This window comes from Aquarana catesbeiana, linkage group LG07, assembly GCF_042186555.1.
Source record: "Aquarana catesbeiana isolate 2022-GZ linkage group LG07, ASM4218655v1, whole genome shotgun sequence".
In the NCBI taxonomy this organism is placed as follows: Eukaryota; Metazoa; Chordata; class Amphibia; order Anura; family Ranidae; genus Aquarana; species Aquarana catesbeiana.
The window spans coordinates 345,462,063-345,489,366 of NC_133330.1; the positions used below are offsets into that span (position 1 = coordinate 345,462,063).

General features: G+C 47.0%; 1 protein-coding gene across 1 annotated transcript in view; it reads right to left on the bottom strand.

Annotated features, from left to right (window-relative positions):
* Positions 1-8,080: 8,080 nt before the first annotated feature.
* TPR (translocated promoter region, nuclear basket protein) overlaps positions 8,081-27,304 on the bottom strand; it is a gene marked incomplete at its 5' end in the record, with an annotated part of 137,647 nt that continues 118,423 nt past the window's right edge. The window contains 6 exon segments of the mRNA XM_073593991.1: positions 8,081-8,255; positions 12,800-12,898; positions 14,800-14,918; positions 15,094-15,250; positions 22,096-22,191; positions 26,395-26,501. Coding sequence (XP_073450092.1) covers positions 8,206-8,255; positions 12,800-12,898; positions 14,800-14,918; positions 15,094-15,250; positions 22,096-22,191; positions 26,395-26,501 — 628 coding nt within the window.

Here is a 27,304-nt window from a genome sequence, read left to right on the forward strand (position 1 = left end):
AAAATGCCATGGCGTCTGCCCCAGGCTTCCTGTCTCATGGTGGCTCCATTCTGTGTCCTGTGGAGTCACCTTTGTATGCAGGGAGTAGAGTTAAAAAAAAAAAAAAAAAAAAGTTGAAGGATTGAGAAAGGGACTTGATGCTTGGAAACGTGTTGCCACCGTGTGCTGTGCCTCTCACCCGCAGCTTCCCAGTTCTGCTCCCGAGCATTGCGTATTCTGTTTTTGCCGACTCCGGGATGAGGTGGCGCCGCTGAGCGTTTTCTATCTTCCCTGGCCCGGTGACAAAAGCTGCCTCGAAGGCCCAGCAGACAAAGTGCAGAAAAAAGCATTTGGTGACATAGCCCCAGTGCAGAATCAGTACTCCGGCACCCCCAGGACGCCACCCCCAGGGGGTACTTGACACTGCAGGCACCTCTGCTTTTCCAGCCCCCAACCAGACAAGGTAGCACCATTCAAATCAGATGACACCGAGCCCCTCATAACCCTCCACACCGGGGAGATATTCCCCACCCCCACGTTACCCAGAGGGCGCTATCTCCTGATACAAAGGATGATGAGGGGGGGGGGGGTCAGAGACTCAGTGCCCAGCCACATGGATTGAGTTGGTGCTGTCACCCAAGAATGCCCAGCAAAGACCATGAGACCAATTGCATTGGGCCTGTCATATGATCCCTTCTTTCGGCAAAGAGTGTAGCGCGCCCTAAAATGACGATCTTCTGATATCAGTTATTTGGGGGTTTAAAATGACTCCTCCTATGTTTGTTAAGGGGTTTAGTTAGAAAAAAAATGTGTCCAGCGAATCTGCATGTACATTCGTTCTGTGTGAATGGGGGAAAAAAAAAACAAATGTTCTTTATCATCTCTTCGGAACGAATGTTCTCTTATTATGGGCAGTGGTAAAATACTAAACTATGTCCACTAGATGGAACTGAAGAGCATAGGACATAATAGACACATCATTGTCACAAGAGGATACAATGTAACAATCTTAGAGAGCTCTACAGGGAATTAGCAAATAAATGTAACGGATGGCAACGCTCTCATCTCTACTGCATAAAGCAATGCAAACTAGCACATTAAAAGAGAAGTATGGGAATGGGTTTTTTTTTTTTTTTTTTTCTTTGCAGACTCGTACTTAGCTAGGTGGATGCTGCATCTGTCCCCCGCCAGTTCTAAGACTGAATACTGAGCGATCGATCGCTTCTCACAGATCCCTGAGCAGAGAGCGGTGACTTTTAGTCACCGCTCTCTGCTCTGCCCCCCCTGCACTCACTGGAGCGCTGGGCTGTGAAGGGGGTGGCAGCGGCTTGCTGAGAGCCCGAGGCTGAGCCGGGTGCCGGTCCAGGCATGCGGGCGGATCCTGACCATATGGTCGCGATCTTTGCCCAGCCTGGGCCGGCTCTGTGACTATAGCCGGTGACAGTGTATAGTATCACTGTATTCGTTTCACAGATTGTCCGCCGCACTATTACAGTCCCGCTATATGACGCTGATTGCCGCCATTACTAGTATAAAATAAATAAATAAAAATTCCAGTATATATCCCATAGTTTGTAGATGCCGTAACCTTCACCCAAACCAATCAATATACATTTATTAGGATTTTTTTTACCAAAGACATGGAGCAGAATACATTTTGGACAAAATTTATGAAGACATTTTATTTTTTTATTTGTCTTTTTTTCGTTAATATAATAAAAAATAAAAAGCCCAGAGGTGATCAAACACCACCCCTAGAAAGCTCTATTTGTGTGAAACAAATTATATTAATTTCATTTGGAGTCAGTGTTACATGACCGCGCAATCAGGGGCGGAATGACCATTGAGCCACTCGGGCACTGCCCGGGGGCCCCATCAGGGTTGCCAGCCTCAGTAAAACCAGGGACAGTATGTATAAATCTGTGTTTTTTTTTTTACATCTGTCTGTGTATACTGTGTGATTGTATACTGTGTGGCCCCATAATCTCCTATTGCCCGGGGGCCCCATGAGTTATCAGTCCGCCCCTGCGCACAATTACCAGTTCTGGAGCTGAAGTGGTTAAATCGAAGACTGGTTACAATCGATCATTTGCATTTTTCAGGTTTTGCTTTTTTTTGTCTATAAATTGCACAAAAATAAAATAATTTTTGCAAGATAATATCAACCAAAAGAAATGATTGTCTAAAAAATGGATTTGTATTACTTCATTTTCTTAGTGACACTAAATGCTGATGTAAAAAAAATATATATTTATATTTTCCAGTCTGTATTATCAATTCAAAGTGAAAAGTCCCTTCTATGGCTGTCCGCCTCCAAATCTACACATTTCTTTCTTTTTTTTTTTGCTGCTGTGATGTTACCTCCTGTTAGAAGGCGGCTACATTCCTTCTCTGTGGTCCCCCTGTATGTAGGAATGTAGCCCCAGGACTAGGGAATATGGACTATAGACTAGGGAACCATAGTCTATAGATTATACACTAGGGACTATACACTAGAAACTATAGACTAGGGACTATACACTATGGACTATGTACTATAGTCTATGGGACTAGGACTATTGATTGTAGACTAGGGACTACAGACTATGGAACTATGGACTATACACTACGGTCTATGGAACAAAGGACTAGAGACTATGGACTACAGACTGTGAACTATAGATTATGTACTACACACAATGACATTATGGACAACGTACTATGGGACAAAGTACTATAGATAGGGACTATGGACTACAGATTATGTACTATAGACTATGGGACTATGGATGGACTAGGACTATGGATTATAGACTAGGGACTATAGATTATGGACTATGGTCTACAGACTATGGACAACAGACTATGGGACTATGGACGATAGACTATGACCTACAGACTGTGAACTATGGACTATTATAGGACTAGGGACTATAGACTGTGAACAATAGACTAGGGACGAATGACTATGGATTATAGACTATGGACTAAACACTACAGACTATATACTATACACTAGGAGCTATGGACTATGAGACTATGGACTAGGGACTACAAAATATGCAACTATACACTATGGACTATGGGACTATGGACTTTACCCTATGGGAATATGGACTATACACTATGGGACTATGGACTATACGACTATGGGACTATACACTATGGGACTATGGGCTATACGACTATGGGACTATACACTATGGGACTATGGGCGATGCACTATGGGACTATGGGCGATACACTATGGGACTATGGGCGATACACTATGGGACTATGGGCGATACACTATGGGACTATGGGCGATACACTATGGGACTATGGGCGATACACTATGGGACTATACACAAGGGTCTATGGACTATACACTATGGGACTATGGGCGATACACTATGGGACTATACACAAGGGTCTATGGACTATACACTATGGGACTATGGACTATACACTATGGGACTATGGACTATACACTATGGGACTATACACAAGGGTCTATGGACTATACACTATGGAACTATACACTATGGGACTATGGACTATACACTAAGTCTTGGGGTTGCTAGGAATGGTGAAGATGTCCAGTACAAGAGATGACAATGTGGAGTTCTGAATTGAATTTCTACAATAAAATATAGATTTGATTTTTACATAAAGACGCTCCCCGATCCTCATCAGTAACATTCTTTTCCAGGGTCTGTCCTATAAATTATTTAGATATTTTATAGAATGGATTACTCAGTATTTGGTGAGAGTAATAAATGTGGATCTCCTTTAGAGGGGACTATAATTTACATTTTATTCCATTTTTGGATAATCAGCACTAAAAGGAATATTTTTTTAACCGTTATTTATCATGTTTAACGCTAAAAATACAAATGTTACATTATTACATTTTTTGTTTTTAAAGCAAATATGCAAAGTTGCATATGAATATTCCATGTTACATCCTAAAAAAATTTAAAAGATTATAATTTTTTTATTTTTTGTTCAAAGAAAACAGACATTACTCCACATTCCATGTTATTTAACCTTCTTACCTACAACAGCTACAAAGAGATCTTGCACAGAGGGCTCCACCTGCTGGCGGCAGGTTAAATAACATGGAATATGCAGTAGTGTCTATTTTCATTTACCAAAAAATAAGAAAATGGTAAAATGAAATGTGGCTGTAACATATACACTAGTGCCTTGTGTATATTCCATATATATATGTGTGTGTGTGTGTCTAACATTTTCTTTTTAGCATTAAAAATAACTTAAAAATACACAAAAATATATTTTAGTGCTGATTATACAAAAATGGAATAAAATGTAAATTATAGTCCAATCTAAAGGAGATCCACATTTATTACTCTCACTCACCAAATACTGAGTAATCCTTTCTATAAAATATCTAATGGATTTGATAAAACACAGAGGACCAACACCAGTAGATGACACGGCTCTCCAAATCATCACTGACTGTGGAAACTTCACACTGGACCTCATGCAACTTGGATTCTGTGCCTCTCCACTCCTCCTCCAGACTCTGGATCCACGATTTCCAAATCAAATGCAAAATTTTCCAGAGTCTGGAGGAGGAGTGGAGGCACAGAATACAAGTTGCATGAGGTCCAGTGTGAAATGTCCACAGTCAGTGATGATTTGGAGAGCCGTGTCATCTACTGGTGTTAGTCCACTGCGTTTTATCAAATCCAAAGTCTGCGCAGCCCTCTATCAGGAGATTCTAGAGCACTTCATGCTTCCCTCTGCTGACCAGCTTTATGGAGATGCAGATTTCATTTTCCAGCAGGACTTGGCACCTCCCACACTGCGAGAAGTACCAATACCGGGTCACAGTGGCAGCTGGTGAAGTTTTAGGATGGAGGGTGCCAGACCCCCCCCCCCCCTTCCTTTTTAGACCGCTTCCACTTTTCATAACCCCCACCTCTTATAGAATCCACCCACTCCGTCCCCTGTATTTCACTTGCTTTCACCCATAGTGTCAGGAGTATACAGCTCAGCATCACAGGACAGAGTATACAGCTCAGCATCACAGGACAGAGTATACAGCTCCGCATCACAGGACAGAGTATACAGTTCGGCATCACAGGACAGAGTATACAGCTCAGCATCACAGGACAGAGTATACAGCTCAGCATCACAGGACAGAGTATACAGCTCAGCATCACAGGACAGAGTATACAGCTCAGCATCACAGGACAGAGTATACAGCTCGGCATCACAGGACAGAGTATACAGCTCCGCATCACAGGACAGAGTATACAGCTCCGCATCACAGGACAGAGTATACAGTTCGGCATCACAGGACAGAGTATACAGCTCAGCATCACAGGACAGAGTATACAGCTCAGCATCACAGGACAGAGTATACAGCTCAGCATCACAGGACAGAGTATACAGCTCCGCATCACAGGACAGAGTATACAGCTCGGCAACACAGGACAGAGTATTTGGCATCACAGGACAGAGTATACAGCTCAGCATCACAGGAAATGGTATACGGCTCGGCATGACATGACAGAGTATACAGCTCAGCCTCACAGGTCAGGTTATGCAGGTATACATGATCTGTCCTGTATACAGCTAGCTATATAAACCCACCTTCCTTCCTGTATGTAGAGACCTTCCTCCATCACTGACTGCAGATATACATCATTGCAATTTTTTATGTCATACGGTATTTGCGCAACATTTTTTCAAAACGTAACTTTTTGGGGAAAAAAAAAATACAACATAATATCCAATTTTTTGGTGAAATATATATATATATGACTACAGTGTCCCCATCTTCTGATGGCTCCTTCCAGCAGGATAATGCACCATGTCACAAAGCTCCAATCATCTCACCACTGGACAATGAGGTCCCTGTACTCCAATCATCTCACCACTGGACAATGAGGTCTCTGTACTCCAATGTCCTCCACACTCACCACATCTTATCCAATAGAGCACCTTTGGGATGTGGTGGAACAGGAGATTGGCATCATGGATGTGCAGCCGACAAATCTGCAGCAACTGTGTGATGTTATCAGGTCACTATGGAGGAAAATCTCTGAGGAAGGTTTCCAACACCTTGTTGTATCTATGCCACCAAGAATGAAGGCCAAAGGGGGTCCAACCCGCTACTAGCAAGGGGGACCTAATAAAGGGGGTCCAACCCGCTACTAGCAAGGGGGACCTAATAAAGGGGGTCCAACCCACTACTAGCAAGGGGGACCTAATAAAGGGGGTCCAACCCACTACTAGCAAGGGGGACCTAATAAAGGGGGTCCAACCCGCTACTAGCAAGGGGACCTAATAAAGGGGGTCCAACCCACTACTAGCAAGGGGGACCTAATAAAGGGGGTCCAACCCACTACTAGCAAGGGGGACCTAATAAAGGGGGTCCAACCCGCTACTAGCAAGGGGGACCTAATAAAGGGGGTCCAACCCACTACTAGCAAGGGGGACCTAATAAAGGGGGTCCAACCCGCTACTAACAAGGGGGACCTAATAAAGGGGGTCCAACCCGCTACTAGCAAAGGGGACCTAATAAAGGGGGTCCAACCCACTACTAGCAAGGGGGACCTAATAAAGGGGGTCCAACCCACTACTAGCAAGGGGGACCTAATAAAGGGGGTCCAACCCGCTACTAACAAGGGGGACCTAATAAAGGGGGTCCAAACCGCTAACAAGGTGGACCTAATAAAGGGGGTCCAACCTGCTACTAACAAGGGGGAACTAATAATAGGGGGTCCAACCCACTACTAGCAAAGGGGACCTAATAAAGGGGGTCCAACCCGCTACTAGCAAAGGGGACCTAATAAAGGGGGTCCAACCCACTACTAGCAAGGGGGACCTAATAAAGGGGGTCCAACCCGCTACTAACAAGGTGGACCTAATAAAGGGGGTCCAACCCGCTACTAACAAGGGGGACCTAATAATAGGGGGTCCAACCCACTACTAGCAAGGGGGACCTAATAAAGGGGGTCCAACCCGCTACTAGCAAGGGGGACCTAATAAAGGGGGTCCAACCCACTACTAGCAAGGGGGACCTAATAAAGGGGGTCCAACCCGCTACTAACAAGGGGGACCTAATAAAGGGGGTCCAACCCGCTACTAGCAAAGGGGACCTAATAAAGGGGGTCCAACCCACTACTAGCAAGGGGGACCTAATAAAGGGGGTCCAACCCACTACTAGCAAGGGGGACCTAATAAAGGGGGTCCAACCCGCTACTAGCAAGGGGGACCTAATAAAGTGGACGGTGAGTGTTCAGCAGGTCATTGCTGGAATCTGTATTGCACTTGCACTAAATAATAAAGGGCAGAAGGAAGCACCTCAGTAGCATATAAAAGGCTCCAGGTGGAAGTGGTCGATCGCCTGTTGTGTGATGTAATGCCGGGTCATCGTTCTGAGCCTTCCCTCTAAATGGTGGAATTTAGTGCCAAGTTTGAAAGGTTTTTACATTGTATAAGGGAAGACGTTCCCAACACATTGACATTTCCTGATGTATGAATGTGGGATGTCTCGGGAAAGTAATGGCCGGATTAGAAGTCCTACTTTCTGTGGGACTACAGGAACTGTCCAAGAAAACCAAACAATGTGAGCCTCTTGTGTGTCCATGTCATTGGTCCCTATATAGGGTTCAGGCTTCACCCATCATGGTGGGCAAACCCCTGAAGAAGACTTCTGAGGCCGGGTTCCTTAGGAAGGGACCACGGCCCGGGCCCTGTGTAGTGCCCCATCAATGTGCGTTGCCTCCAGTGCCGAGGTGAGCGCCCGTGTACGATCCGGTGGCCAAACATTACAGGCTGAACCCCACAGAAATCCGAAGTAAAATAATAAACTAGTTAAAAGTGATTTCTCCACAGAGGAGAAGAGGGCAATCGCCTTAGGACATGGGGGGGGGGGGGGGATGGGTGTGCGTCCTCCAATGCTTTGCCTGTGTCCAATCACCAGAAGGCACAGGCCTATAACCCGGGGTCTATGAATATTATATAAAGCCCGTGTCCTGTATGATACAAAATGAAGTTCTCATCTTTTATTGGACGGTTCATTATCTTCTTATGTTTGGCTGAGGTTCTGCTTTAAGCCGAATAACAAAACCAATACGGTCCGTGTGATAAGTAAAGACGATCGTTTTTGTTTTTGGTAATAAATCTTTAATTTCACTTTTACAAAAAAAAAATTGAAATGCAAACATTGCTTAAAATCAGAAAGGCCGGCTTCACATATTCACAAATAAAGGAATCCATACGGAGCGCTCAAAAGTGGCTTCTTTTTATTCCACCGCGACCGCCTCCGAAAGGAAGGCCTGGAAAAAAAAATACAGACTGTTAATAATGACAACGAATACAGCCGTGACCAATAACATTCCAGTGTAAGATGAATTCCAGGTACGGGATATTTTTACACACATTGTTCCAGCTTGGACCATAACGATGTATATAATCTCCCCCTCCCCCCCCAGACTGGAAATCACTGTATAAACACCACTACTCCAGTGAGATCTCGTGGCCTTCAGGTCCCACCCGGAGCGGCCGGCCGCATTCTCAACACAGGAAATCGGCTGTTTGGTAAAGGCGCCATTCAGGGAACGCTCAGCGTTGGATGTGGTGGAGAGTGTGACATCACTGCCCCCGCCTCTCCACCTCATCCAATCAGAGCACACTGCATTCATTCAAAACATGCAAAGCATTCTCTGAATGGCACCGGTGTTCAGAATGCACCAGGCCGCCCGCTCAGCACGGGACCCAGAAACTTGTAGAGATCACTGGAGGAGAGGTGTGTGTAAGAGGAGGTGTTTTTAAGAGGGGCCGGCAAGAGGGGCCGGCAAGAGGGGCCGGCAAGAGGGGCCGGCAAGAGGGGCCGGCAAGAGGGGCCGGCAAGAGGGGCCGGCAAGAGGGGCCGGCAAGAGGGGCCGGCAAGAGGGGCCGGCAAGAGGGGCCGGCAAGAGGGGCCGGCAAGAGGGGCCGGCAAGAGGGGCCGGCAAGAGGGGCCGGCAAGAGGTGTATGTAAGGGCCCTTTCACACTGGGGCGGGGTCGGCGGTAAAGCGGCGCTATTGTAAGCGGCGCTTTACCGTCGGTATGCGGCGAGAAAGGGTTAAAAACCACTGCAAAGCGCCTCTGCAGAGGCGCTTTGCCAGTGGTATAGCCGCGCCGTCCCATTGATTTCAATGGGCATGAGAGGTATACACTCCGCTCCTTCACCGCTCCGAAGATGCTGCTAGCAGGACTTTTTTTACCGTCCTGCCAGTGCATCGCTCCAGTGTGAAAGCCCTCGGGGATCTCACACTGGAGACACAGCAGCGGCACTTTCAGGTCGGTTTGCAGGCGCTATTATTAGCGCAATAGCGCCTGCAAACTGCCCCAGTGTGAAAGGGCTCTAAGAGGCGCCAGTAAGAGGAGGTGTGTGTAAGAGGTGCCGGAAAGAGGCGCCGGTAAGAGGAAGTGTATATAAGAGGCGCCGGTAAGAGGAAGTGTATATAAGAGGCGCCGGTAAGAGGAGGTGTGTGTAAGAGGAGGTGTGTGTAAGAGGAGGTGTGTGTAAGAGGAGGTGTGTGTAAGAGGAGGTGTGTGTAAGAGGAGGTGTGTGTAAGAGGAGGTGTGTGTAAGAGGAGGTGTGTGTAAGAGGAGGTGTGTGTAAGAGGAGGTGTGTGTAAGAGGAGGTGTGTGTAAGAGGAGGTGTGTGTAAGAGGCGGTGTATGTAAGAGGCGGTGTATGTAAGAGGTGCCGGAAAGAGGAGGTGTATGTAAGAGGCGCCGGTAAGAGGAGGTGTATGTAAGAGGAGGTGTATGTAAGAGGAGGTGTATGTAAGAGGAGGTGTATGTAAGAGGAGGTGTATGTAAGAGGAGGTGTATGTAAGAGGAGGTGTGTGTAAGAGGCGGTGTGTGTAAGAGGAGGTGTATGTAAGAGGAGGTGTATGTAAGAGGCGCCGGTAAGAGGAGGTGTATGTAAGAGGCGCCGGTAAGAGGAGGTGTATGTAAGAGGCGCCGGTAAGAGGAGGTGTATGTAAGAGGCGCCGGTAAGAGGAGGTGTATGTAAGAGGAGGTGTGTGTAAGAGGAGGTGTGTGTAAGAGGAGGTGTGTGTAAGAGGAGGTGTGTGTAAGAGGAGGTGTGTGTAAGAGGAGGTGTGTGTAAGAGGAGGTGTGTGTAAGAGGAGGTGTGTGTAAGAGGAGGTGTGTGTAAGAGGAGGTGTGTGTAAGAGGAGGTGTGTGTAAGAGGCGGTGTATGTAAGAGGTGCCGGAAATAGGTGCCGGAAAGAGGTGCCGGAAAGAGGTGCCGGAAAGAGGTGCCGGAAAGAGGTGCCGGAAAGAGGTGCCGGAAAGAGGTGCCGGAAAGAGGTGCCGGAAAGAGGTGCCGGAAAGAGGTGCCGGAAAGAGGTGCCGGAAAGAGGCGCCGGTAAGAGGAGGTGTATGTAAGAGGCGCCGGTAAGAGGAGGTGTATGTAAGAGGCGCCGGTAAGAGGAGGTGTATGTAAGAGGCGCCGGTAAGAGGAGGTGTATGTAAGAGGCGCCGGTAAGAGGAGGTGTATGTAAGAGGAGGTGTATGTAAGAGGAGGTGTATGTAAGAGGAGGTGTATGTAAGAGGAGGTGTATGTAAGAGGAGGTGTATGTAAGAGGAGGTGTATGTAAGAGGAGGTGTATGTAAGAGGCGCCGGTAAGAGGAGGTGTATGTAAGAGGAGGTGTATGTAAGAGGAGGTGTATGTAAGAGGCGCCGGTAAGAGGCGGTGTATGTAAGAGGCGGTGTATGTAAGAGGCAGTGTATGTAAGAGGCGCCGGTAAGAGGAGGTGTATGTAAGAGGCGGTGTATGTAAGAGGCGGTGTATGTAAGAGGCGGTGTATGTAAGAGGCGCCAGTAAGAGGAGGTGTATGTAAGAGGCGCCGGTAAGAGGCGGTGTATGTAAGAGGCGGTGTATGTAAGAGGCGCCGGTAAGAGGAGGTGTATGTAAGAGGCGGTGTATGTAAGAGGCGGTGTATGTAAGAGGCGGTGTATGTAAGAGGCGGTGTATGTAAGAGGCGGTGTATGTAAGAGGCGGTGTATGTAAGAGGCGCCAGTAAGAGGAGGTGTATGTAAGAGGCGCCGGTAAGAGGAGGTGTATGTAAGAGGCCCCGGTAAGAGGAGGTGTATGTAAGAGGAGGTGTATGTAAGAGGAGGTGTATGTAAGAGGAGGTGTATGTAAGAGGAGGTGTATGTAAGAGGAGGTGTATGTAAGAGGAGGTGTATGTAAGAGGAGGTGTATGTAAGAGGAGGTGTATGTAAGAGGAGGTGTATGTAAGAGGCGTCTACTTCAGTGATTTCCAGCTTCCAGGGGCAAGGCCAGCTCTGGTATATACATAGTTACATGGGTACAAAGCTGGAACAATGTAACTATACATAAAATATCCATACCCGGAATTCTTCTTTAACCACTTCCATACCGGACCTATTCTGACACTTCTCTCCTACATGATATAAATAATCTTTTTGGCTAGAAAATTACTCAGAACCCCCAAATATTATATATGTTTTTTTTAAGCAGACACCCTAGGGAATAGAATGGCGGCCATTGCAAATTTTTATGTCACGCGGTATTTGCCCAACAACTTTTCAAACATGTTTTTTTTTTTTTTTAAACAAAAAAAGGTTTCATGAATTAAAAATCATCAAAACAGTAAAGTTAGCCCAATTTTTTAAATAAAATGTAATAGATGATGTTACGCTGAGTAAATAGATACCCAACATGTCACGCTTTAAAATTGTGCCAAACTTTGCTTACTTAAATCTCCATAGGCGACACTTTGAATTTTTTTACAGGTTACCAGTTTAGAGTTAGAGGATCTTGGGATAGAATTATTGCTCTCGCTGTAACGCACACGGCGATACCTCACGTGTTATTTGAATGGCGTTTACATATATGGGCGGGACTTGTATTCGCTTCTGTGCGCGGGCACTTCCAAATTTTTTTTTTATTGTTTATTTTTACTTTCATTTTTACACGTGATTTTACATGATCATCGGCTGGCGGATTCATTCTCCGGGTCACTGATGGCACGGGGGCGAGCCCAGAGAAGCACCTGAGAGCAGCGGGTCAAAATCAAAGACATATGACGTCCTTGGGCTGGAAGTGGTTAAAAGCTGAACTTCAGGCTAAATAAATATATTGCAACAGTCATGTGACTTCTTCCTGAATTTTGTTGTGTTTTGTGCATTTCTCCCAGATCTGTGCCGTCATCCAGTGTGAGACTTCCTGTAATAAAGACCGCCCACTGCTGCTCTCTCTCCTTGTGTCGGAGGACTGGTCTTGTCTCCGCCCCCTCCTGTAGTGGGTGGAGCCTGCTGGGTCCTTCCTACAAGCTCTTCTCTCTGCACAGGCCATGTGTACAGCTCAGTGAGATCATTGCTATTTTTGCAAGGTTCATATCTGGGTTTGATCACCGCAAAGTGGATTCAGCGATGTGCTCACCTGAGGCTTTCTTTCCAGCGATCTTCTGTCACCGGTGTCCTAACTGTGGGCACCCGGCTGTGACAGCTTGCCAGCTGGATGCCCGCTGTGCAGTTTTTTGGGACCTGTGCCGTGTCCCAGAAGACCGCGGGGAGGGGGAAGAACTTCCGCTCAGATTGCCTTGCCGGAAGTGGGAACGAGGACCTGTCAAAACCAGGTATCCGCCAGGGAAAGCAGCCTTAAAGCGAAATGTCACCTTTTGGGTGAAGCTAAACTTTAAAGAGATATTTTTTCCTCACTTACGTCTCATGAGAAAAAGTGAAGAAAAATCTCCCAATAGGACACAGTAGCAAAAAAACAAAAAAAAAAACAAAAAAAAAAACTACACAAGGTATACTTGTCACACACAGTGTAGGTGATGGGATTGCACACACCTCCCTGTCTGGTGATTTGACGTCCTCGTACGGCGGGTCGCCCGGTCTGCGGATGGAGTCGCACTCTTCTCATGTGCTTCGGCTGACTGGTACTCGTGTCTGTTCACACAAAAATACGAAGTTAGAAAGAGACGGCCATCCATGTTTAATAGAACAAATATTCTTATAACCCCATTACTGCCACCTACATATGTCATAGATCAATAGAGGGGGAGGGGGCGGGGTATGACACGGGAGGACTAATGTGCGTCAGGTCAAAGTGATCAGGCAGCCCCCCCCCCACCATCCCCCAATAGAAGGCATTCCATCAATGTTCTTGATTGCAATGTAAACTGTTAAAGACGAACTCTGGGAATTCAGCAACTTTGCAAAAAGTGGAGGCACACTGAGTTAGAGGGGCTGTAAACGTTCGTGATTTTCATCCTATGCATGAAGGTGAAAAAATTTCTGACACGGACCCCCCCTCCCCCCCCACCCCCCATTTGTACTCACCTGAGCCCGTTCTTCCATAAGGCAGAGACACGCTCTACCTCTCTACCCGTTGTCTCAGCTCTTTATTGGATAGATTGATAGCAGCACAGCCATGGGCTCCCGCTGCTGTCAATCAAATTCAATGATGCGGTCGCCGGGGGGGGGGGGGGGGGGGGGGGGGGGTTGGGGGGGCTTTGGGTAGGCTAGGCCGTGTCCTGCATTCTGTGTGAATAGACACAGAAGCAGGACTCGGGAGCTCGCCCGCACAGGTGTACACCTTAGGAGAGCGATTCTCCAATGTGCGCACTCGATGCAGGGAGGAGCCACCAGCACCGCCGGGGGACCCCAGAAAGGGAGCATCGGGGGCCACTCTGTGCAAAGCGAACTGCATAGTGAAGGTATGTCTTTTTTTTTTTTTTTAACAACGAGGGTTTACAACCCCTTTAGGTCCAATTAGATGCAGGTCACCTCCAGGACTTCTATTACTTATATGTGACAGGTTTATCGCACTCCCAGAGGGTACACTCCGGCTGTTAGAGGAGAGAAGCACATAGAGCAGCTAGACCCCTGCCCTTCTCCCATTCACAGAAGCCTTTGTGTTTTGTGAATGGGTTCAAATACAAAGGCTTCTGTGAATGGGCAGAAGGAGGGGAGGGACAGGCATTGCAGTTCCAGTGGCTCTTGAAGGAATGGGGTGTCAGGCACCTCCTTAGATTTAACTCATGGTATATTCACTGTTTTTACAGTAGCTGAATTCCTGTAATTCCTGTTGTTCAATAGAACAACCTTCATTGATTACTGTGTCTTCGATTAAGAAACACATCGCATTTTAACCCTTTCCCACTCGGCCTTTTGTAAAATGACGGGCAGACGGGAGCCCTGTTATTCTGTGAGGACGTCGTGTGACGTCCTCCCAGGATCGTGCCTCGCGTGATCTGTCCGGATGACTGATCAGTGTACTGGCCCGTTTCCGGTACCATGTGATCGCTGTGACCAATCACAGCAGATCACTTGACAATTGTACACAAATGAATGGCTTTGATTTATGCCATCCGATGTGTACTTTTGTGTTGATCACTGTGATTGGTCACAGTAATCACATGGTACAGACAGGTTCAAGCACAGCTAATCACAACACACACTGAAGGAATATATTTCATTCTGTAAAAATGGTTATTTAGAACAGTGATATTCTCATTTAGTGTATATTTATATTTTTTTACACATACTGTCACCAGTCAGTGTCTCTGTTCACCGCCACAAGTTATATGATGCTGAACCACACTGGTGAAAGTATAAAGTGGTGAACAAATACCACCAAAAGAAAGTTCTATTTGTGTGAAAAATGATAAAAACTTCATATGTGTACAGTGTGTTACATGACTGCGTAATTGTCATTCAAAGTGTGAGAGCGCTGAAAGGTGATAATTGTCCTGGGCAGGAAGGGGGGTAAGTGCTCGGTTTTGAAGGGGTTAAAAGAGATTCATAAAGAAAACCTAAATCAGCCAATCATCTGCCAAAATATTTACCCGCAGAAGAGGAAGAAGTTGGGGGGTCTTGGCTTGTAGAGGGGAGATCGGTTTCTGACGGCTGGGCACTTTCCTGCTCTTGCCTCGTTTCTACTTCCATTGTGGCTTCTGAGCCAACTCTAGAAAAGATTAAAATAAAAAAAATCACCAAAATGTATGAAAAGCTGAAGTTTAATGGGTTCATATTTTGCCCTTCCTGGTCCCCCCCCCCCCCCCCCCCCACTAATTCCCCAATGACGGAGATTACAAGGTGTAGTAACAGCAGATCTTCATATCATCCAAAGATAGAATTACCCTTCAGATTCGGCCTCAGCAAAAACCTCGTCTCCTTCATCCGCTGCTCCGGACTCTACAGACGCAGAGACGTTACCAGTGGAGGTTGTGACCATCGGGACAGACTGCGACGCATGATCAGACGTGTCAGCGGTCGGGTTCTCAGCAAAGACAGAAACTAAAAAGAAAAACACCAAAAATATGTCACCCCCAACACCCACCACGTACCATCATGTACCACCACCCCCACCACCATCACTATGCACCACCACCATGTACCACCATCACCACACCACCATCACGTACCACCACCATCACCCACCATGTACCATCACGTACCACCACCATCACCATGTACTACCACCCCCAACCACATACCATCAGCACCACCATCACCATGTACCACCACCATGTACCACCATCACCACACCACCAACACCCACCACGTACCATCAGCACCATGTACCACCACCATGTACCACTACATACCACCACCATGTACCACTACATACCACCACCATGACCATGTACCACCACCACAACCACCATGACCATCAACCACCATGTACTACCACCACCACCACCATCACATACTACCATCATCATGTACCACCATCATCACATACCACCATCACCATGTACCACCATAACAAATCCAACGCACTAGACTAAAATATCAGATTGTATTGCCTGTGAAATTAACCCAACTGCGTAAAGTATACATAAACCCAAAAACAAAAAGTGTAATATTGTATGTAGCTCATCACTGCCTAAAGCCGACGTTTTATTAAAATTATAAAAAACGCAAATTCCAAAAAAATAAAATAAAATAAAAAAGGGACGACACCAGCACTTAAATTCAATAAGAAGTGCCCCCCTTGGCTTGGAGCTGTTTTCACAGCTGGAATCTTCCGTCCTCTGCCCCCTGACCTTCCCCCATCCCCCCTCTACAGCAGTAAGTTTCAGGTGCTGCGGAGGTAAGAAAGACACCAAACCCGTCGCAGGCAAATCGCCAAGAGGGCCAACTATGCGCGTCCTTTCCGGCTACCTCCGGGAGCTGCACTTGACTTCCATCAATGGCGGCCACTTTATAAACTGAGCAGGCGGTCCGGTCTCCATTCAAAGAGAGCTTTTCATTGGTGGAAGCTATAGTACACCTTCTATGAATGGAGGAGGGGCAGGAATAACAGTCTAGTACAGGGGTTCTCAACTCCAGTCCTCGGGACCCATTAACAGGCCAGGTTTGCAAGATAACTGAAATACATCACAGGTGATATCATTTGGTGCTCAGTGATTGCAGTATTCTAGTCTGCATCTCCCTAAGGTAATACTTAAATTCTGGCCTGTTAGTGGGTCCTGAGGACCAGAGTTGAGACCCACTGGTCTAGAGGCTGTATTAACCCCTTTAGCACCGGAAAATTACCACTTCACAGACGTGGGAGAAGAGAACTTTTACACCGACAAATCGATCGGGTCTGCCTGCCAGCTTTTCAGGTGGACCTGATTGCTCACTATGGAGCGGCATGTGTCCGTCGACATCCGATCCCTGTCCCCTAAAAGCAGACGGATGGGGATCCATTCACCCATCAGTCTCCCGGATCGGTTCGGATGACAGACGGATGGATAAGGACAGGTGGTCCGTTTCCATCCGACAGCCAAAGAGGAGGAGCGGGTTGTGTCTGTCCGCTCTGCATCAACACAGAGGACATGGACCCTTCATCCACCCGCTCGGAGGGGATCAGCGGAAAGAGATCCCCACTGAGCAGCCGGATCCACCCCATGTGAAAACGTAATATTCCCCACGCACGCTCTCCTGAAAACGGCTGCAGTAATGCTGGGTGCTGGAATGACCATCTGCTGGAAACCGTAGAAATGTCATCGGCACACCAAGGATTCCTCAGAAGCATCCAAAGCTTTATTTACACGGTCACTCGGTGCGCCTGCGCCAAGCGACGTCACTCGGTGCGCCTGCGCCAAGCGACGTCACTCGGTGCGCCTGCGCCAAGCGACGTCACTCGGTGCGCCTGCGCCAAGCGACGTCACTCGGTGCGCCTGCGCCAAGCGACGTCACTCGGTGCGCCTGCGCCAAGCGACGTCACTCGGTGCGCCTACGCCAAGCGACGTCACTCGGTGCGCCTGCGCCAAGCGACGTCACTCGGTGCGCCTGCGCCAAGCGACGTCACTCGGTGCGCCTGCGCCAAGCGACGTCACTCGGTGCGCCTGCGCCAAGCGACGTCACTCGGTGCGCCTGCGCCAAGCGACGTCACTCGGTGCGCCTGCGCCAAGCGACGTCACACGGTGCACCGGCGCCAAGCGACGTCACTCGGTGCGCCTGCGCCAAGCGACGTCACTCGGTGCGCCTGCGCCAAACGACGTCACTCGGTGCGCCTGCGCCAAACGACGTCACTCGGTGCGCCTGCGCCAAACGACGTCACTCGGTGCGCCTGCGCCAAGCGACGTCACTTGCCTGAAGGGGGTCCTGCCTGGCTCTGAAGCGTTGCCAGATGTGTACCGTGTGAATAAAGCTTTGGATCCTTCTGAGGAATCCTTGGTGTGCCGATGACATTTCTACCCTCCCCATGTGAAAGAGGCCCAAGACAGCAGCCACCAGCACAAGGGACACGTCTTACTGAAGTACCACCCCCCTTTGTGCTGATTTTTTATTTTAATTTAATATCTAACCAAATTTAGTCCCAATCCACATTATAAATTTACCGGCAAACCGCAAAGGAACCGCATTCCTGTGCAGGTCACATACAAATCAGTGCGATGCGATTTGAAACCACATCACATGTTGTTTTGTACCGTGCAAACCGGTGTGGAGAAAAATGCTCGGCTTTTGCGATCCTTTTGGGGTGTCCTCTTTGTATTGACACCTGCAGCAGATCACAAACTCAGTGCGATTGCGGTGTGGAAAACGTACAGAGACTGCATTGCAGAGTTTCCCACACCGCATGCGTGTGAGGACCTAGGGCGAAATGTGGCGGCTGCATTCCTTTTGGTTTTTTTTAGGCCAAGTTACATTTTCAGAAAAAGATTTGCTGGTCTTACAAGAAATCCGGTGTTCTCGCAACTTCCTTTTCTACTGAACTGAAATTTCAAACAGCGGCACCCCCCCCCCCTTCTGTGATCTACTAAACACCTCCCCAGCGATTTAATATATTAGGAGGGGGAGATTTGTATTCCAAATCAGGAGGGCAGCTTAAAGGTGACCCCGCTCTGTACAGTACAGTGAGAGGCGTTGTCACCTGAGGACAGGAAGTTATTGGCAGAGTCACCAAGAAACTGAGAAAAGAATTTTTGTGCTCATCGCAAGTTCCTTTATTGAGGTCCATTGAGTGAAATCCTTAAACCTTCTGGTTATACTGCCACCAACAGGAGGATTGGACCCCGGCAAACTGTAGACCAGCCCATGACAACCCCTCCCACTACCCTGCCTCAGTTTTACAGCAAAGCAATACCCAGAGAAAGATCATCAATGGGGGGATGGGCCCTGAGCGCCTCAAGGACTCCAAGAAAAGGATTTTTACAGCCAGTACATGTTACCGAGCGAAACCCCCAATGCCCCTCCCCCCCATGATAGCATGCAACAGCCGCTGTCACTTTTGAATTGTGGGCTGTGAAAGAATAAACTACAAGTTCTGTCTGCCACTACAGCAGACTTCTCATTGGAACGTGGACATGGGCTGAAGCCCGCTGTCATCACAGAGCCGGTCCTGGCTGAGGAAAGATCGCAACAATGAAGTCGGGATCCGCCCACATGCATGAACCGGCACCCGGCTCAGCCTCTCAGCGAGCCGCTCAGAGTCTGAGCCGGCCGCCCCCCTCCACAGCCCATCACAGCGATTGAGGGGGGGAGGGGAGAGCAGACAGCGGAGACTGACAGTCACCAGCTCTCTGCTCAGGGAGCTCTGAGAACCGAGCGATCAGCGGTTTGATCGATCTGTCCCAGGGGGGATATAAATCGATTATTTTTTAATCAAAAGAGTTTTAAAAAATTTATTTTTTTCACTTAAATCTGATTTTTTTTTTTTAATTTAAAATCGATTTTTTTAGATTTTTATAAAATGTATATAAAAATTTTTGGTTTTAATAAAATGCTTTTGGAGTAAAAATCTAAAGATAGTTTTTGATTTAAGATACATTAATCATTCAGCATGAAATTGAGTTTAGTTATGTAGTATGAGGCTGTATATTCTGCAATATTAACATTTTTAATATTAAAATATTAAAACTCATTCAATGAATCCAAGCTCTGCAGGCAGAGATAACATGCACTGCATTGATGCATTCACATAATTTCACAGTAATCATGAGAAAAACCAAAGTTCAGGAATATTCCTTTATCTCATTGTTTTGCAAATATATGTACACTACAAACTGTATGATTGAATCGGTTCCGATATCGCTGTTTTACTAACCGGACATCTTATTATTCTAAATAGGAAACCTTCATTTTGTTTCCAGATATTAAAGATTCCAACTACCAGCAAGAATGAGTCCTCATGTGTAAAGAGCACCTGTCATTTCAGATCCATCATGGCAGCGCCTGTTAGCGGGTGTCCTATCACCTGCTGCCGCCACATCCCTCACCTTGTTGCGTCACCGCCGCATCACTAGCTGTCCCATTAAAGTGAATGGGACTGTCAGTGAGTCAAGCGTGGGTCAGAGGAGGCGCCAAGCGTGGGTCAGAGGAGGCGCCAAGCGTGGGTCAGAGGAGGCGCCAAGCGTGGGTCAGAGGAGGCGCCAAGCGTGGGTCAGAGGAGGCGCCAAGCGTGGGTCAGAGGAGGCGCCAAGCGTGGGTCAGAGGAGGCGCCAAGCGTGGGTCAGAGGAGGCGCCAAGCGTGGGTCAGAGGAGGCGCCAAGCGTGGGTCAGAGGAGGCGCCAAGCGTGGGTCAGAGGAGGCGCCAAGCGCGGGTCAGAGGAGGCGCCAAGCGCGGGTCAGAGGAGGCGCCAAGCGCGGGTCAGAGGAGGCGCCAAGCGCGGGTCAGAGGAGGCGCCAAGCGCGGGTCAGAGGAGGCGCCAAGCGCGGGTCAGAGGAGGCGCCAAGCGCGGGTCAGAGGAGGCGCCAAGCGCGGGTCAGAGGAGGCGCCAAGCGCGGGTCACAGGAGGCGCCAAGCGCGGGTCAGAGGAGGCGCCAAGCGCGGGTCACAGGAGGCGCCAAGCGCGGGTCAGAGGAGGCGCCAAGCGCGGGTCACAGGAGGCGCCAAGCGCGGGTCACAGGAGGCGCCAAGCGCGGGTCACAGGAGGCGCCAAGCGCGGGTCACAGGAGGCGCCAAGCGCGGGTCACAGGAGGCGCCAAGCGCGGGTCACAGGAGGCGCCAAGCGCGGGTCACAGGAGGCGCCAAGCGCGGGTCACAGGAGGCGCCAAGCGCGGGTCACAGGAGGCGCCAAGCGCGGGTCACAGGAGGCGCCAAGCGCGGGTCACAGGAGGCGCCAAGCGCGGGTCACAGGAGGCGCCAAGCGCGGGTCACAGGAGGCGCCAAGCGCGGGTCACAGGAGGCGCCAAGCGCGGGTCACAGGAGGCGCCAAGCGCGGGTCACAGGAGGCGCCAAGCGCGGGTCACAGGAGGCGCCAAGCGCGGGTCACAGGAGGCGCCAAGCGCGGGTCACAGGAGGCGCCAAGCGCGGGTCACAGGAGGCGCCAAGCGCGGGTCACAGGAGGCGCCAAGCGCGGGTCACAGGAGGCGCCAAGCGCGGGTCACAGGAGGCGCCAAGCGCGGGTCACAGGAGGCGCCAAGCGCGGGTCACAGGAGGCGCCAAGCGCGGGTCACAGGAGGCGCCAAGCGCGGGTCACAGGAGGCGCCAAGCGCGGGTCACAGGAGGCGCCAAGCGCGGGTCACAGGAGGCGCCAAGCGCGGGTCACAGGAGGCGCCAAGCGCGGGTCACAGGAGGCGCCAAGCGCGGGTCACAGGAGGCGCCAAGCGCGGGTCACAGGAGGCGCCAAGCGCGGGTCAGAGGAGGCGCCAAGCGCGGGTCAGAGGAGGCGCCAAGCGCGGGTCAGAGGAGGCGCCAAGCGCGGGTCAGAGGAGGCGCCAAGCGCGGGTCAGAGGAGGCGCCAAGCGCGGGTCAGAGGAGGCGCCAAGCGCGGGTCAGAGGAGGCGCCAAGCACGGGTCAGAGGAGGCGCCAAGCACGGGTCAGAGGAGAAGCCAAGCACGGGTCAGAGGAGGAGCCAAGCACGGGTCAGAGGAGGAGCCAAGCACGGGTCAGAGGAGAAGCCAAGCACGGGTCAGAGGAGGAGCCAAGCACGGGTCAGAGGAGGAGGAGCCAAGCACGGGTCAGAGGAGGAGGAGCCAAGCACGGGTCAGAGGAGGAGGAGCCAAGCACGGGTCAGAGGAGGAGGAGCCAAGCGCGGGTCAGAGGAGGAGCCAAGCGCAGGTCAGAGAATTAGGATTTAAATCAAATTAACTGTGCTCGGTCCTCAGTGTTAGAGTCGGCGGGGGACAGATGCATTCACCTAAGTTAAAAAAAAAAAAAAAAAAAAAAAAACACACAACCCCACCCATATATCTCTTTACTCTTTTCTGGCTGGAAAGCAGAATAAACGCTCTGCCACCTATGTAAATGAGAGCGCTCCCGGTGCTCAACCCAGAGAAAGGGCAAGCTCTGAGGAGATGCTGGCGAATCTGAACCTGCAAAGTGCTCTGCAGTTGACTTTTACCAGAAAGTCTGGATATCCCCCTACATGGTACCCGGTTATTCATAGTCACCTGCATGCTATCCCTGCAAAAAACAAAACAAAAAAAACAAAAAAGGAGCAGGATTTATATTGCAGAGAGCTTTAAAAAAAACAACAAAAACTTGCTGGTAGTAGGAGGGATTATCCTGGGAAGGGCTACTTATTTTTATTGCCAGTGTCCAATCCGCGCCTGCAGGTGGCGGTATAGCCCAGAGGTTGAAGATTTCTTGTGTCCCTCGAAGGACAAGAAAAAAAAGTACATTTTGTTTTTTTAGCTTTAGATCCCCTTTAATCAAACAATGCCATCTATAGTCCAATAGGATTTTTTTTTAGCGCTGTTGTACCTGGTGCTGCAACCTGAAGCGGTGTAGTTGGAACGCTGCGACCTCCTGACTCTTCTTCATGAGCAAGGAATAGAGGCGTTTCATACATTCCTAAGCCTACAAATACGATCGTGTAAGTTGGCAAGCAAGGGAAGTTATTCCTTACAGTTACAACAATGCTAAAAACACCATCAGCAGAAAAATGTATACTTTAAAAATGATATACATATATTGTTATTTTATTTACCTAAATATTTACAGCTTTTCTAGAATTTGGTTTATTACTTTGTGGTGAATAGCCTGAAAACCTGCAATGTGTCTGCAAACAAGCAAAGCTTACACTCCCTGTGTATGTAGAACCTCTGCAGAGAGACTACGTCTTCCACACAGAGGGATCCTTCTTCTGCAGCACGCTGGCAGGGGACAGGCTTTTCTATTCCAGCTGTGGCTGCTTTCTGAAGAAAACTAAGACTTTTTTCACACCTTTTTTGTTGATGCATTCGGAATGTATTTAGCCAATTTAAACTGAGAATTCAGTTCAGCTTTAAAACAAAAAAACCTTATAAAGTCGTGAGTGTAAAGGATCGTGTAGTGTAGTCAGGAGGGCGTTCTCATCAAGCCCAGTCTTCTCCATTTAAACCAGCTCTGCTCAGACCTCATGTATTTGCATCTAAAACATCGCTGACAAGAAAAGGCCAACGTCTGACCCGCGTTTCGTCAGATTAGGCGACCCGTCAGAATTTGCAACGGAAGTGAAGTTCCATCACCGCCATCTTGGTACACCCTTCACTCCTCCACAGTAAGGATACAGTGACAAGGCGGCAAGCGGACATCTTGTTACACCCACCGAAGTCTGGCATTTCACATTTAATAGTAAACTCAGCTTATATAGTGAAAATTAGGGCTGAAACAACTAATCGTTTATAAAAAAAAAAGTTGATAACCATTTCCATAATCGATTAATCGGCCAGCCGATTAGTTGGCCTGCATACAGAATGCATTAATTGTTTACATAGCAGGAAATACAGTGCAGCACACATACAGCTTAGTACACCGTCTATACAGGTCTGTAAGTGCCTGAGAACTTGTGAATGGGTGAGGAGCAACGCCTCATGGGACATGTAGTCCTGGGCAGGAAGTGAGTGGTTGGTTCTAATGTCAGTTTTTTTTACCTTGCTATAAGGGGGCGCTCTATACTATACTTTGCAGCTTGCTATTGGGGGGGGGGGGGGGGGGGGGCACTCTGAAGGCGGGACGAGTCAGAAGGGTCGGTGGGGGACCCCAGAAGAGGAGAATCAGGACTGCTCTGTGCAAAACTATTACACAGAGCAGGTAAGTATAACATGTTTGTTGTTTTAAAAAAAATAGAAGGCATTACATTTAAAGAAAACTTTTACCAGTATTGTGCATTATATTTAAATATATCCATGGGAAAAAAAAAATCTCAGCTTTTAGTAGTACTTTAATATAAAAGATTTCTATCTCCCTCCCCCTTCATATAGCTTCATGTCCGACTACTAGTTAAAAGGCCGTATATCCTACTTCTGGGTGTATTTTATTATGTATATGATATAAGTAATATATATATTATTACTTTCACTGTTTCACAGTATAAATAAACCCCCTTATAGTAGTCATGTGCTGTTTTTGTACTATAAAAGGGCCCATTTTAGTTTTTTTTTACCCCATTATGACCGGCGATACAAAAAAAAAAAAAAAAAAAAAAAAAAGCATGCTGCTGCTACTAAATATCTTAGGCCTGGTTCACACCGATGCGTTTTTTGGTGCTTTTTGCAGAAACGCTCTACAGTTCACGTAACATGGTTTCTCAATGGAGAAGCTGCAGGAAAGCAATGTAGTGCGTTTTTGCAGCAATTTGCGTTTTTTTTTAATCTGCCCAACAACAAATTGGTAAAAAAAAAAAAAAGCAAAAAAAAAAAAAAAAAAAGCAAAACACACAGCAAAAACAGATCAAAAGTAAACTGCATGGGTGTGACCCAAGCCTTATGCTGGCCACACCGATCAATTTTTGGATGAGAATATTTCTATGAAAAATCTTTGTACATTCGCTGAATGAAAGAATGTTTCTCTTGCTTTTAACATTCAGTTTTAAAATTAATGTAATTTCTGAACGAAAACCACAAAAAGCGTCGGAGAATTCCTATGACCAAGAAGTCTTCTATTCTGCTCCTTAGAATTTTCCCATCACTGTGGATAACGAACGTTAATTTGGCCCCCACTAACAATTAGAAAATGAAGCGAACATTCCTGCCGGCAGGAAGAATTCCATCACTACAGATATAGCGAGGTAAAGGTGGCCCTCCTTTGATGTACAGTGACATAAGATCAACCCAGGAGGATCCCGGATGTACTACTGAACCCTTTAGTGCTTCAAAGGCGCGTTTTGACCAAGCCTAACAGCAAGTTCACACCCCGAAGGTGAGCGGCCATCACCTGGGGGGGGGGGGGGGGGGCACCTTACTCTGACATTTCACTGAATCGCATGGAGCACTTATGGACCATTATGAATAGTGCACAATACACTGCAGCACTTTATATTTTATTTTTTAGATTTTTTTATTCATATATATATATATATATATTCTGCGATTTTTTCAAGGCCTTTGATTATATACATCTCTCCTCTAATAGTATATCTCTCCTAATTGTATATACAGTACATCTCTCTTCTAATAGTATATATCCCCTGTAATAGTATATATCTCTTCTAATAGTGTATACAGTATATCTCTCCTCTAATAGTATTATACAGTATATATCTCTCCTCTAATAGTATATACAGTATATCTCTAATAGTGTATACAGTATATATCTCCTCTAATAGTATATACAGTATATCTCTAATAGTGTATACAGTATATCTCTAATAGTGTATACAGTATATATCTCTTCTAATAGTATATACAGAATATATATCTCCTCTATTATATACAGTATATATCTCTCCTCAAATAGTATATACAGTATATCTCTCCTCAAATAGTATATACAGTATATCTCTCCTAATTGTATATACAGTACATCTCTCTTCTAATAGTATATATCCCCTGTAATAGTATATATCTCTTCTAATAGTGTATATAGTATATCTCTCCTAATAGTATATACAGTATATCTCTCCCCTAATAGTATTACACAGTATATATCTCTTCTAATAGTGTATACAGTATATATCTCTTCTAATAGTATATACAGTATATCTCTCCTAATTGTATATACAGTACATCTCTCTTCTAATAGTATATATCCCCTGTAATAGTATATATCTCTTCTAATAGTGTATATAGTATATCTCTCCTAATAGTATATACAGTATATCTCTCCCCTAATAGTATACACAGTATATATCTCTTCTAATAGTATACACAGTATATATCTCTTCTAATAGTATATACAGTATATATCTCTTCTAATAGTGTATACAGTATATCTCTCCTAATAGTATATACAGTATATATCTCTCCTCTATTATATACAGTATATATCCCCTCTAATAGTATATCTCCTCCTCTAATAGTGTATACAGTATATATCTCTTCTGTCTGTTATTCTCAGAGTGGATTAGAGATTTTGCTCCCTAACCATATAGTTGGTTATTTAGATTTACCACTGCATAGAAATATTTAAGAATAAATTACCTTTATTTTAAACTTTACACATTAACTAAATTATACACCACACTTTTTTTAAGGTTATTCGATCAAAACAATAAATCGGCCAACTAATCAATTATGAAAACAATCGTTAGTTGCAGCCCTAAGTGAAATAGAGTATTTTAAAATCCGTCTGACTGTTTAGATGTTGAATTTTAAAAGCAGCGGCGAGCGCGCTGATCTCAGAGGTTTGCTGTTCAGACAGAAGATCGCTGCTGGAAAAAATCATCAAAACAGTCCGAGGGATTTCAAAATCCTGAATTTCACCACATAAGCCGAGTTTACTGGTAACAATAAGTGTGAAATGCCAGACTCCGGTGGGTGCAACAAGATGTCCGCTTGCCGCCTTCAGATTGTATCCTTACTGTGGATGAGTGCAGGGTGTACCAAGATGGCGGCGTCGGAAGGTCGTTTCCCTTACAAATCCTGACGGGTCATCAAATCTAAAGAAACACTGGCATTGTCGCCCCCTATGGGCATAATTCTTCCAGGTCACCGATTCAAAGTACTCAAGCCAGAGGACAAATACCAAAGAACCCCCCCCTCCCCCCAAAATCAACGGTGGAAAAAAAAAAAAAAAAAAAAAGACAATACTTTCCACTATTGATGGTCGATCGATCGTAAGAGAAACTGCTCCATGTCTCACCTCCCTGGGAAGCCAGCTGGCCAAGGTCAGAGTGACTGGAACTAGCCTGAGGCATATCTTCTGGTGGCCCAAACCGAAAACGAGGGACGCCGGCAACCTGTGGAGAGCTGAAAACCACCACACACATCAATACAGATCTTCCAATAGTACATATTATAGAGTGACGGCACTTCAGGAAAGCTACTTAACCCCTTCAATACCGGGCACGGTCACCCCTTCCTGCCCAGGCCAGCTTTCAGCGCTGTCACACTTTGAATGACAATTGTGCGGTCATGCTACACTGTACACACATAGGACATTTTTAGCATTTTTCTGACAGACTGAACTTTCTTTTGGTGATATTTAATCACTGCTGGGGTAATTTTTTGCTACACAAATAGACCAGAAAGAAAAAAAAAACAAACAAAAAAAAAACAAAAAAAAAACACAAAAACCCCTCTCTATCTCTTCGTTTGTTATAAAATTTTGCAAATGCCGTGTAAATGTCCCATCACAGGAGATCCGGTTATCGGCTTTCCTTAGACACTGACAGCACTGGAGGAAAGGAAATATTGATAACAGACACAGCTGATCACATGGTAAAGAGCCTTTGTGATTGGCTCTTTATCCTGATGGTGATGCGCTGGGGTTGCCTGGGACAGATTGCTGAGAGATCCCTCGGCAACCAAATTACGGTGAAATGATCAAAGCCATAAGACGTTCTGGTGATCCAGAGTAAGGGTCATAACCCCAAAGCCCCCGGCCTTGTAACAATGGTGACCGTACTCAGAGGCCCCTGAACCCTGCATGCTGGTCTGATGGCATACAAAAAAAAAAAAAACAAACTGGGGACGTGTTTGAAGCTGTGGAGCTTGGTGTAAGTGGAGCTTTTTTTAAGTGGGAGTTATAAACAAGAGTTTAAAACAGGAGG